This window comes from Trichomycterus rosablanca, chromosome 9, assembly GCF_030014385.1.
Source record: "Trichomycterus rosablanca isolate fTriRos1 chromosome 9, fTriRos1.hap1, whole genome shotgun sequence".
NCBI classification, from domain to species: Eukaryota; Metazoa; Chordata; class Actinopteri; order Siluriformes; family Trichomycteridae; genus Trichomycterus; species Trichomycterus rosablanca.
Window position 1 is genome coordinate 40,723,319 of NC_085996.1, and position 13,325 is coordinate 40,736,643.

The following is a 13,325-nucleotide window of genomic DNA, read 5'->3' on the forward strand; positions in this document are numbered from 1 at the left end:
ACAGTATTATCTATTCTATAATTTAAGATTAAGGGAAAATATACTTGTATTTTAACAAAAACGAGCATTTAAGACATTAGAGAGGTTAGGGGTAAGGGGGGGTTTGGGAGGTCTGGCATGGATTAATTCTGTTTACATTATTTCTTATGGGAAAAATAGGCTTACAGTGGTGTTCAAAATAATAGCAGTCCAACACCATTAACCTGATAAATCACTGTTTTTAGTAGAAATGCTATTTCTACATAGCAAAAAATTGACTTGAAAGTGTAGTAGAGTAATGAAAACAAAACAAACCCAACAATTAGGACGTGCATGCCGCTCATTATGAGTAATCGAAGCATTGATTGAAAGGGGGTTGTTCAAAATAATAGCAGTGAGGAGTTCAATTGGTGAAGTCATTCATTCTGCAGAAGAACGGGTGTCAATTTTGGCCCTTATTTAAGGTAGGAGGGGGGCAAATGTTGCACAGGTTGGTCATAGCACATTTCCTTCTGAAATACTGGGTAAAATGGGTTGTTCCAGACATTGTTCTGATGAACAGCGTACTTTGATTAAAAAGTTGATTGTAGAGAGAAAAAACATACAGAGAAGTGCAGCAAATTATTGGCTGCTCAGCTAAAATGATTTCAAATGCCTTGAAGTGACAACCAAAACCTGAAAGATGCAGAAGGAAGCGTGGAACTACTGTTCAATTGGATCGAAGAATAGCCAAAATAGCAAATACTAAGCCAGTGATCACCTCCAGAAAGATCAAGGAACATCTAAATTTACCAGTGAGTACAGAAGATAATTAAATGAAGCCAATTTACCAGCAAGAACTCCTGCAAAGTCCCGTTGTTAAGAAAAAGACGTCCTGAATGGGTTAACATTTGCCAAGGAACACATTGACTGGTCCAAAGAAAAATGGCTGAACATTTTGTGGACTGGTGAAAGCAAAATTGTTCTATTTGGGTCTAGTGGCCGTAGACAGTACGTCAGACGACCCCCGATCACTGAATTCAAGCCAGAGTACACTGTGAAGACAGTAAAGCATGCTGGTACAACATGATGATATGGGGATGTTTATCATACCGTGGTGTTACGTCTATTTATCACATACGAGGGATCATGGATCAGTTTAAATATATCAGAATACTTGAGGAGATCATGTTGCCCTATGTCGAAGAAGAAATGTCCTTAAAATGGGTGTTTTAACATGACAATGACCCAAAACATCTTGGTTACAGACAAACAAGATTGAGGTAATAGTGGCCAGCACAATCCCCTGACCTCAATCCCAGAGAGAACTTGTGTTCTGACGTCTGAAACATGTTTCATCCTGGACTGGAATGGAATACCTGTTCAGAGGTGCCAGAAGTTGGTCGACTCCATGCAACACAGATCTCAGAAACAATTGTTCTGCCACTAAATATTAGTTTAGTAATTTAAAGTAAAGTGAAACCTCAAAAAATTTTTCATGTTATAGATACATTTTTTGAGTTTTTAAAGAAAAATGCTGCACTGCTATTTTTTTGAACAGCCTAATATTCATTTTTCTTAATGTTCTGTAAAGGATGAACACAAACTGACTAAATTTTGTTAATGTTTTGATTTAGAATTGAAAGTGGAGTATTTTCAGTGCATTTGCATTTATGGAAATAAAAGTTATTATAATGATTTTGTGCTTTATTCGCTTTTTTAAAATCACTGCTATTTTTTTGAACACCACTGTAACTAACGAACATTTGCACAGACATGATTGGCTAGTGTCAGGAGGGCTGGTCGAAACAGCCGTGCGCTCTCCGTGCCAGTTCCATGCCCAGATAAACATAAAGAACTTGTGTCAGAAAGGGCATCCAGTGTAAAAACTCACTCAAAGTCAGGTGGACCGGATCCACTGTGGTCGGGCCCCTAATACATATACAGGAGCCGCCAAAAGAAACAAATGAGACGCCTCCGGTTAAACTAACCCATGCCCATCAATACCATTAAGGCCTTCCATGGGTAAATCCCTTCCTCTTGGCACTCGCTGGGGAAGATGAGGAAGAGCACAAAGGTTTAGAAGAATAAAGCTCTAAGACTAAAGAGTTCATCATCAAAACTGGAATGAAAAAGAAGCTGCACAGCGAGGCAGTAAAACAAAAAGTTTAGAAAGAAGAAAACAGAACAGAAAACAGCAAACAGTAAAAATGTACTTACACTAGAGCTGGAGGAACATTCAGACGGGAAGGACCGTCCAGAAGTTCAAAACATCTCCTCATGTAGCCTGAGATTCTAATCAGATATCAGAAGGAATGAAGAGACAAAACTGTTAACAAAGAGGACCAGAGAGGAGAAGATTTAGGAGCAGCTCTTCAGACACTTCAAGAACGTGTTTCTTGTAATCAAAAATCATCTATAAAATCAAGGACATTTAGTACATGGAACTGGACAAATACTGACCACATTTACTTACAACTGTTTATATCTTCTGTTATCAAATCGGTAATTTATAGTAATTATTTAGGTGTTTGATTTTTAAAACATTTTTGGGATTGAAGTCATATTTGCTGACCCAACCATCTTAAAGCAACGTCAGTTCTGCAGTTCTAGCAACACAATAATTGGACACAGTGCAGTTTTTGGAACCCAAATCTTTTCTACACTGTTGATTGGCTAAAGAGAAAATGTTAACCCAACTGTCATTGGCTCTGCCATCCGGCTGGGCAGCTACATGAACAACGATTGGCTGTTGTTCGTACAGGGTGGGAGCCGGACGGGACCTCATGACTGCTGCAGTTATGACCTGTGCTGGCTGATTGATGCCGCTGCAGAGTCGAGGAATAATGCGTTGATAAGGGTGTGTCTTTCCATACACACAGCTGATCCACATATGAACTCACCTCGTGCAGGTGAAGAGATGCAGTCGGCTACTGCAAACTATACTACACTGTTTGTACAACCACAGATGTTTCACACCATACATTAAAGCAATAAATGTTTATCTTTATAAAAAAAAATATATGGCATGTTTTCCCATACAAGCTTATAATTACCCATTACTTTGCCTGTAACTGATAATGAAGTGAAATATCCCAGGTTTCTATGGTTAAAACCTGCTTTAGAAAATCCACCACACGACTAGTTGGGTTTTAAACCTTTAATCAGTAAGACGTGATTACATGGCACTAGTACAATAACCACACAAGCATCAGTTATCAGTCCAGTACTAACAGCAGCTACTACAGTGAACTCCAGCGGGATGGGAACTCACGACTACATGATATAAAGGTGTAAAAGCAAATAAAAACATCTAACAGTGCCATGAGGTCACAGGTGAGGTTAAATCAATGCAAAACATTTCTAAACTAAACTAACCTGTGCAAGTTGCAAATAAGTCTTAGCACTGTAACATATACAGTCCTAACTAAAGGCCTGGAATCATCGGCATGCATCAAACCAACCTACAGTAGCATGTTCCTGAAACATCACACATCTCATATCCATGTGCTTTCATAAATAATAAATATTAAAAATGAAAAAGCACCAATCAGCAATACTGGATTAATTCTGCTCATTTTACAGGAATGAACTAAATGAAGTGCAGGAACCACAGAGCTTCACAAATCTTCTGGCTAATGTAACAGTACAGTTTTATTTATTTATCTTTATAATAATTCTATTATCACCACAAATAAATATCACATCATCACATGCAGTAAAACCTGAACAGAGCTAATAATAGCGGAATGCACGGCCTAATACAGCTATTTACAATCACCGATCACCCGCCCCGGTCTGAAACACACACACACACACATATTCATAACACTGAGGGGCGAGGGGCGAGGTTCAATCCCTCTTCAGGCTCATCAGTCAAAGTCACGGTTGGTGAGGACGAGCGGAGCGACCAGGGTCCAGACGTACAGAGAGATGCAGATCCAGCTGGACGAGATCTTCACCCACACGGACGGCCACTTACTGGTCATCACTTCATAGTTGGAGTCGGGGCTGAAAGTACAGGAGAGTTATTATTATATCATCATAAAATTTATCCATAACAGATCCACCGATACAGAGCTGTAAGAAAGTATTCACTTACACTTGTGTTAAACTAAATGGTTTTGGATCCTCAGAGAATCTGTACAGTATTATACATATAAAGCACAAAACAGAGGGCACTCAGGTGGCACAGCGGTAATATCAGCTCTGTTAGCAGCTTGCCGGGCACCTATACAAACACGAGAGGCGGGACAACGGCTGAACAGGGATTCCTCATAAGTGCTGCAGTTACGCCCTCTGCTGGCTGATCGATGGCGCTGCACAGAGACGGGGGAATTCCCGATGGTGAATCTGCTGCTGCTTGCACGACCCCTGATCTGATCATGAGAGCCGGATCACCACACGCCCCCTCCGACACATCTACGATCTGCGCCGCTTCTTATCACCTGCCAGCGCTGGATTCCCACACAGAGCCGTATCATGTATGGAGAGACATGCTAAGCTTTATTGCTTCTTCCTTGTAATATCTGGGGAGTGTTTTCCTGCCACTGTCGCTCTAGGCTGCTTAACAGAGGGGTTTTTGCTTTAATTTATTTCTTAACTGGGTTTGTTTGTTTATTAGGATTGTAACGTGATGTTTTACACTTTGGTTACATTCATGACAGGACGGGTCGTTACTCATTACACAAGATTCTATCACAGTCATGGACAATTTACTATCTCCAATTCACCTCACTTGCACATCTTTGGACTGTGGGAGAAAACCAGAGCACCCGGAGGAAACCCAAGCAGACACGGAGAGAACATGCAAACTCCACACAGAAAGGCCCCGGACCGCCCCGCCTGGGGATGGAACCCAGGACCTTCTTGCTGCGAGGCGACAGCGCTACCCACCGTGCCGCCCTCTTAACTGGGTTTAAATCAGGACCTTGAATAGTCCAATCTGAAAGCTTTGGTTCTGCTGGTTCATCCTTTAAAAGTGGACTTGCTCTTCTATTTTGGATCGTAGTCTTGCTGCATAACCTAGAGCTCTATATCACACACTGCTGATCCTGTTTACTATGTTTACTATACACCGATCAGGCATAACACTGTGACCACCTTCCTAATATTGTGTTGGTCCCCCTTTTGCTGCGCTCTGTGTATTCTGACACCTTTCTATCAGAACCAGCATGAACTTCTTCAGCAGTTTGAGCTCATCTGTTGGATCGGACCACACGGGCATCAATGAGCCTCGGTCGCCCATGACCCTGTTGCTGGTTTACCACCGTTCCTTCCTTGGAGCACTTTTAATAGATACTGAGCACTGCAGACCGGGACACACCCCACAAGAGCTGCAGGTTTGGAGATGCTCTGACCCAGTCGTCTAGCATCACAATCTGGTCCTCAGATCCTCACGCTCGTCCATTTTTCCTGCTTCTAACATCAACTTTGAGGATAAAATGTTCACCTGCTGCCTAATATAATATACCCCCCCCCCCTTACAGGTGCCGTGATGAAGAGATGATCAGTGTTATTCACTTCACCTGTAGGTGGTCATAATGTTCTACCTGCTCGATGTATTTCTGTATTTTCTGCAAATATATAGTTTTAACAATTATAACAAATCATCCAGAGTAGTAAAGCCTTCTGACACAAGCACACTGAGCAACACATTTTACTGTGTGATGCTGCAGCTCTGTGGTGGATCAGATTTTTGTCGTACCTGTACCAGTTGGTGAGAGTCATCATGATGTAGAGAGAAGCCAGGAAGAGCATGAAGTGGAAGAAAGAGTAGCTGTACGTGACCCCGTCCTTCTCGTTATCCACCGCCCTGTTTGAACTGTCTGCGTCGTTGAAGTTGTCCGGGGCGGGGCCGTCCTCGATCAGAGCCGACTCGTCGGTGGTCAGCGTCAGCTTGTTCACTTGGGAATTGTTGGAGTTGCGGATGCTGGGATGAAACAAACACTGATAAACTAAACCGTCCTGCATGCTGTGATGAATACTGATCACGATTTAACACCGGGGTCTCACCTCGAGTACAGAACACACATCAGAAACAGGATCAATCCCACAATGCCCTGAGCATCCCACCACTGCACCACTTGGCCCTGGGTGGCCGGGCTGGTGCTGTTCAAGCCGATAATGCCCAGCAGGCTCGGGTTGCATTTACGGTCTAAATAAAACAAAGGTAAAGACATCGTCAGATACGAGTAATAATTTACACCGATCAGCCACAACATTATGACCACCTCCTTGTTTCTACACTCCATTTTATCAGCTCCACTTACCATATAAAAGCACTTTGTAATTCTACAATTACTGACTGTAGTCCATCTGTTTCTCTGCATGCTTTGTTACCCCCTTTCACCCTGTTCTTCAATGGTCAGGACCACCACAGAGCAGGTATTATTTAGGTGGTGGATGATTCTCAGCACTGCAGTGACACTGACATGGTGGTGGTGTGTTAGTGTGTGTTGTGCTGGTATGAGTTTATCAGACACAGCAGCACTGCTGGAGTTTTTAAACACCTCAGTGTCACCGCTGGACTGAGAATAGTCCACCAACCAAAAATATCCAGCCAACAGCGCCCCGTGGGCAGCGTCCTGTGACCACTGATGAAGGTCTAGAAGATGAGCGACTCAAACAGCAGCAATAGATGAGCGATCGTCTCTGACTTTACATCTACAAGGTGGACCAACTAGGTAGGAGTGTCTAATAGAGTGGACGGTGAGTGGACACGGTGTTTAAAAACTCCAGCAGCGCTGCTGTGTCTGATCCACTCATACCAGCACAACACACACTAACACACCACCACCATGTCAGTGTCACTGGTCCTGACCATTGAAGAACAGCATGAAAGGAGCTAACAAAGCATGTAGAGAAACAGATGGACTACAGTCAGTAATTGTAGAACTACAAAGTGCTTCTCAATGGTAAGTGGAGCTGATAACATGGACAGTGAGTGTAGAAACAATGTTATGGCTGATATTACACACAGCATGAGAGTCCTAGAGAGTGGGGGCCTGGTCTCTTTTAGCTCTATTTGTTTTTGTGGAAGGGTGGATCTCATGGATCTCCTAGAGTTTGGTGGTGGTCTGAGTTCCCCGTTCTTTTTACCACGCTGCTGTGGTGTATGCTTTTCTAAATGGTCTGAGATCAGATACGGTGGAGAGTAAACACAGTACAGACTGTACACTCTGTAATCGTGCTCAGATTTATTACCAGGCTCGTTGGTCATGGCGGACCAGGTCAGGTACATGGTGTACAGGGTGACCACAGACGACTGCAGGAGTCCGGACCTCGGCTGAGATTCCTGCACAACAGAAACATAACCTTTGTAAGTGAGCAATTGAAGGACTATTTAACAGTGAATAATATTTTAACTGAGTTTCAATCAGGTTTTAGAAAAAAACATAGTACAACTACAGCAGCATTAAAAGTGATAAATGATTTAATTTTATCGTTGGATAAGGGTGATTATTGTGCAGCACTGTTTATTGATTTGTCAAAGGCATTTGACACAGTTGATCATGTAATAATGAAATCTAGATTATTGAACATCGGTGTATCTAAGGATTCTATTCTATGGTTTGAAAACTATTTATCTGGTAGGACACAGTGTGTGCAGGTTGAAGGTTTTAAATCATCTTCATTGGTACTAGATAAAGGGGTACCTCAAGGGTCAGTCCTGGGGCCCCTGCTTTTTACTATTTACATAAATAGTCTCTGTGATAATGTGCCAAATGCAAGATTTCATTATTATGCTGATGATACTGTTATTTATTGTTCAGCTAAAACTCAAAATCAGGCTGTAAGTATTCTGCAGGAAAATTTTGAAATTATACAACAGAGACTTTTTAATTTGAAATTGGTCTTAAATGCTGATAAAACAAAAGTAATAATGTTTAAAAAGTCAAATAAGATGCCACTAAATCTTCCATCAATAATCACCTTGTCGGGGAGTGTGGTTGAAACTGTATCCACATATAAATATTTGGGTTTAGTGTTAGACAGTTCTTTGACTTTTAAGGCTCATATTACTCAGCTCACAAAGAAATTAAAGGTTAAATTAGGCTTTTATTTTAGAAATAAATCATGTTTATCCTTTCAAGCAAAGAAAAAGCTTGTCTGTGCCACTTTTTTACCAGAAATTGATTATGGAGATGTTATTTATATGTATGCACCCATATCTTATCTACGTTCACTTGACACTGTTTATCATAGTGCACTGCGATTCATTACAAAGTGTTCGTTTTCTACGCATCATTGTGTTCTTTATGAAAAAGCAGCTCTGTCCTCATTAACCACACGAAGATTAACTCATTGGTACATTTTAATTTATAAGTCTATTTTAGGTTTATTACCTTCATATTTATGCAATTTTATAAATCGTAAAGAACCTGGAAATTATTGTCTGCGCTCTTGCACCTTGTATCTTCTTAAGGTCCCCTTGGCACGTACGAAATTAGGGAAACAGGCTTTTAATCATGCTGCACCATCAGACTGGAATACACTGCAGAATGTTTTAAAATTGCAGGATTTGGTGAATTTAAGTTATTTTAAAAACATGTTGTTGAATATGGACATAGGTAAAACGGTTTGTAATTGTTTTAAATGAGCATTGTATTGTCTATATTATGTATTCATGTTTGTCGTATGTTGTTTGTGTAAGTGTAACTATGTACTATGTTGCTGCTTATCTTGGCCAGGACTCTCCTGCAAATGAGATTGTAAATCTCAGTGAGATTAATTTCCTGGTTAAATAAAATAAAATAAATAAATAAGAAATGAAGCCTCAGTTATTTTATTAAGCATATCCCAATCTCAAATTAGTGCCATTATAACCAGACAGGTGGTATAAGAGCACGACAGCGGTCCGTTACCTGAATCTTGGGTAACACAGACAGGACGGAGGCTCCCACACACAGCAGCATGTTGATGCTGATGAAGGCTTTGTTCTCAGCGCAGCCGTCAGTGTGGGTGTAGTACACGTAGAACATCACCACACACACCAGGGACATGGCGTAGTTCACCGCCGTGGCACTGAGAAGAGCTACAGGACACGAGAGAGATGCTCTGTATCGTCAGATTATAGTACCGACACGTTTCCACACTGTAATATATAACAGGACGTGAGCACAGGAGTGAAACCTGTCTGACTGAGGACGAAGAGGTTTTACTGTCACTGTTTGGTGCACTGATGTAAGAAGCTGAACTTGGAATTAAGAATAAATAACCAATCATCTGTTCAAAAATGTAAATATGATTTATATACAGTGCAGGATTCCTACAAGAGTCTTTCATAATAAGTGATAACCTGTCTCTCTCTCGCTCTCTCTCTCTCTCTACACACAGACACATTTCCCATCATCCTACACTCCCGAGAAAAGAAGAGGGCGTGTCTAAATCCTTAGCTCCCTTAAAATGCTCCTACTGAGGTTCTTAATTCTGAGTGATGATCTGACTGAATGACGAGGGAGCGTCCGACGCCTCCTCAGCGCTGAAGATCAATCCCAGCATTCAGTGCGGCACGACTTTCCTCACAAAAAAATACAAACATGGCGGACGAATGAAATGCGGAGCAACCAACAGAGTTCCTTTCACATGTAAATAAATTCTGGTTGATGTGTAATCTGTATAAAGGTGGAATTATACGAGTGGGTTTATTTATAAATTGGGGCGTCAGGGACAGTTTACGCGCTTTCGGGACACGGAGGGAGACGTTAGCCGGCGTGCTAGCGTCAGTTTGAACGTCCTGATGCTAACTGTGTTAGCTTAGTATGCTAAAACAGCGGTGACATAAGTAGAGCGTGTAAATAATCCGATTATGACTCCAGGTGTTATTAGAATCCTCTCTACTGAGGAGCTGATCAGGTAGGTAGGGGGAGCAGGGCGGGTCCTGTGAAACGTTTTATCTAGTTTAGTGAAGGTGGATCCTCTCGTACCTGCGTACCAGCAGCGTGAGTTCCCCTCCTCCATCTTCTCCACCCAGGACTCATTCCAGGAGTGAGCAAAGTCGATCAGAAGCACCAGCTGAATCAGAATGAAACAAAACGCTCCAGCCATCCCGACATAGAACCACACTGCAAAATACACACGGGAACCGTTTAACCCTTCCTGTAAGATAAAGCATCTTCAGCTCCGTCCGTTTAGACATGATTTAGATTATATAATAATAAAATGTCCCCTTATTTAAACAAATCTAAGTATTTGGTGATTATTACCGGTTGTAAAAGGGCCCTCGGGGATGAAGAACGCACCGACTGTAATAGCAGTAGCAGCAGCGAACTTAAAAAACCAAAACCTGCACAGAATTAAGAACAACGCTGAATCACAAAGCAAATCTAAACTCTATATTTAATCATCAGTGATTGTAAACCCTCCAGCTCTGTCGTTACCCGTTATGCACCACAGCTCGAGGATCCTGGCTACTCTTCACCTTGATCATCATGAGAGAGAAGAGGAGGAAGAACATGGCCATGCCGAAGCACACGCGATACACAGCCTTATACCCCACCAGCACGTCACAGTTTACGTGGCCCTGCACCCCCGGGACAGACGAACCCATCCCTCCCTCACAGAATCCTGGAATCTGCAGCAAAACACAATCATAATGAATCCAGCTGTGAGGGGGCAGGTGGTTTCATTTATTTAAGATATAATACAGATGATAGTATCACTGGTACCTTCTTCAGCTGCCCCTCCATGCCAGGCATGAGCATGATGGCGGCGATGCCCACTCCCAGCAGCAGAAAGAAGGAATAGATGAGGCGGGTGACGGTGGAGTTGTTCCCGCTGGGGCAGCATCGGCACAGCAGGCACGGGGCGCTGCCACACAGGCACGGGACCTGCAGAGGGGTACAGACGTGTTTCAGTCACATCTGTCTACCCAGGGTATCCAGATCGTCATCATATAAGAGCAAAAAACTACATTTAAACTGAACAAAAACAAACGTCCTGCATATTTAATTACAACCACCATCCATGTTCATTTATATGAAGGTTTACTCATTTGAATAAAACTTTCCATTATAGAGGTGTGGGAATGAACAGTAAATAATAAGAATAAGAGAAGTTTGCAACATTAATTTAGACAAATTAGTTTTTGCAGTGAGAAGGGCCTGGGTTTGATTCCCAGGTGGGGTGATCCGGGTCCATTCTGTGTGGAGTTTGCATGTTCTCCCCGTGTCTGTGTGGGTTTCCTCCCACAGTACAGAGGCGTGTAAGTGAGGTGAACTGGAGACACTAATGACCTAATGACACTAATTAAACCTGAACTGATTCATCTTGTGTAATGAGTAACTACCCGTCCTGTCATGAATGGAACCAAAGTGTAAAACATCACTTTACAATCATCATAAATAAATAATCCTGAGTTCCAGTATTTATTCTTCATCAGAAAATAATTTTACTTTTTATTTCAGCCAAACATGTGTATGAGAACCTGATGGGTTAAACATGGTGAACCTGGTCTCATATGTAGAATGATTCTACCAAACAGCTCATGTTATTAAAGGTTTGTGTGTGTTTTGTGTTATAGAAGAATAAAATGTGCAGAATGTTACACATTCCAGCAGCATACAGAAGGGTTAGGGTTAGCTGTAGCTTAGTGATTAAGGTGCTGGTCCAGTTGGGCCCTTGAGCAAGGCCCTTAACCCTCAACTGCTTAGATCATATACTGTCACTGTACTGTATGTCGCTTTGAATATAAAGCGTCTGCTAAATACTGAAAATGTAAATGTTCTTACCATTTCAGAGCATAACTGAATTATGATTTTGACAGAAATATATATATAAATATTTTATGTTTCCTAAATTCTTTATTAATGTTTAAACAAAAACGAACAGAGAAAAATAGTTAATAAGGAAATAAATCTGATCAAATTGATTGTTGTACAATTTCATTATAAATCAGTTCTTTGTATTATGTGTTTTTTGGAAAATATAAATAGAGATAAAATGAAAGTGTAATTTATTAATATTTATCTTATATAATATAATATAACATCTGGATCTGGTTTGTTGTTGTTTGATTGTCGGTGTGGCGCAACACGGCGTTAGCACAACATGCTAAGCTAACCGCATCAGCGGCTATTGCGTATTTACAATAACAACTCAGACCAGATCACAATAACTCTGATTCTACATTTAAATACCAGATAAATACTACAGATTAATACAGAATATAAATACTGCAGCTTATATAGATCAGTAACGGTTAGATCGATTGTTTATTCTAGACAATTTAAGGTTTAATAACATTATATAACGCTGTTAGGCCACAGGAGCCAATCAGAGAAACACTGACATATTCTGACATATTGATATTCTGATATTATTTACAAACAAACAATGATGTATAAATGTATAAAAACAGAAAGTCATAAACTGTAGAATACATTTCTATATAAATAAAGTAATTTAATAATAAACACGAGTCTCTCTCCCACCCAGCAGATGAGACAGCGAGTCTAATAACAGCTACTAATGCAGCGACACTTTATTTCTCTCACATCTGTGTTTATTTTCATATATTATTGATAAATGCAGAATAATAAACCAGAATAAAATATAAAACTTACCCAGCTCGCCAGAGAACAAAGACCCAGAACTGCGCCCATCTCTCACTGCGGACTCCGGTACAGAGACTGAAGATGGACGCGGTGATGTTTACAGTAACACAGCCGAACCGGAACTTCAAAATAAGAGTCACTATTACGTCACATTCGAGCTAGAGGTGTGACGTCACGCAGTTGCATTGTACACATTTACATTTTGGGCATTTAGCAGAAGCTCTTATCCACAGCGACTTACAGAAGAGCTTCCATAGTGAACATTACATTACTCTAGCTTAAGTAACAACAGTCCAAGAATGTAAATCTGCTGGAACCTGTTTACATTTACGGCATTTAGCAGACGCCTTTATCCAAAGCGACTTACAATTATGACTGAACACAATTTTTGAGCAATGGAGGGTTAAGGGCCTTGCTCAGGGGCCCAACAGTGGCAACTTGGTGGTGGTGAGCCTTGAACCGGCAACCTTTTGATTACTAGTCCAGTACCTTAACCACTGAGCTATCACTGCCCTGTTAGAACCAAAATGTTAGTAAATAAGTACAAGTCAGCTTAAGTGTTTAGTAAAAAGGTGATGAAGGTTTTTAATCGTTTTTTAAAGACAGCAAGAGACTCAGATGTTCGGACAGATAGAGGAAGTTCATTCCACCACTTGGATGCCAGAACAGAGAAGAGCCTTGATGCTCGTCTTCCTCTAGTCCTGGGTCGCGGCTCAAGTCGAGCGAGACTAGTTGGTGGCTCGGAGGTTTCGTGGTACAGAGCGGGGTTTGATTAGACCACGAAGGTAGCTTGGGGCTGCTCCATTTTTG

At 41.3% G+C, this 13,325-nt stretch overlaps 1 protein-coding gene across 1 annotated transcript; it reads right to left on the reverse strand.

The window, feature by feature from the left end:
* Positions 1 to 3,103: 3,103 nt before the first annotated feature.
* serinc1 (serine incorporator 1) lies at positions 3,104 to 12,607 on the reverse strand. Its single transcript, XM_063002452.1, has 10 exons — positions 12,525 to 12,607; positions 10,629 to 10,790; positions 10,341 to 10,534; positions 10,167 to 10,246; positions 9,888 to 10,025; positions 8,826 to 8,995; positions 7,165 to 7,255; positions 5,974 to 6,115; positions 5,666 to 5,890; positions 3,104 to 3,969 (listed from the first exon to the last, which is right to left on the reverse strand). Exons 1-10 carry the CDS (start codon positions 12,561 to 12,563, stop codon positions 3,831 to 3,833), a joined length of 1,380 nt encoding a protein of 459 aa, XP_062858522.1. The 5' UTR covers positions 12,564 to 12,607; the 3' UTR covers positions 3,104 to 3,830.
* Positions 12,608 to 13,325: the final 718 nt, after the last annotated feature.

Coding starts and splice junctions, on each gene's coding strand:
- serinc1 (XM_063002452.1), bottom strand. CDS start 12,563: ATGGGCGCAGTTCTGGGTCTTTGTTCTCTGGCGAGCTGG. Junction 10,535..10,628: donor TGGAGGGGCAGCTGAAGAAG/GTACCAGTGATA, acceptor GTTTTGCTGCAG/ATTCCAGGATTCTGTGAGGG. Junction 3,970..5,665: donor ACTCTCACCAACTGGTACAG/GTACGACAAAAA, acceptor CTGTACTTTCAG/CCCCGACTCCAACTATGAAG.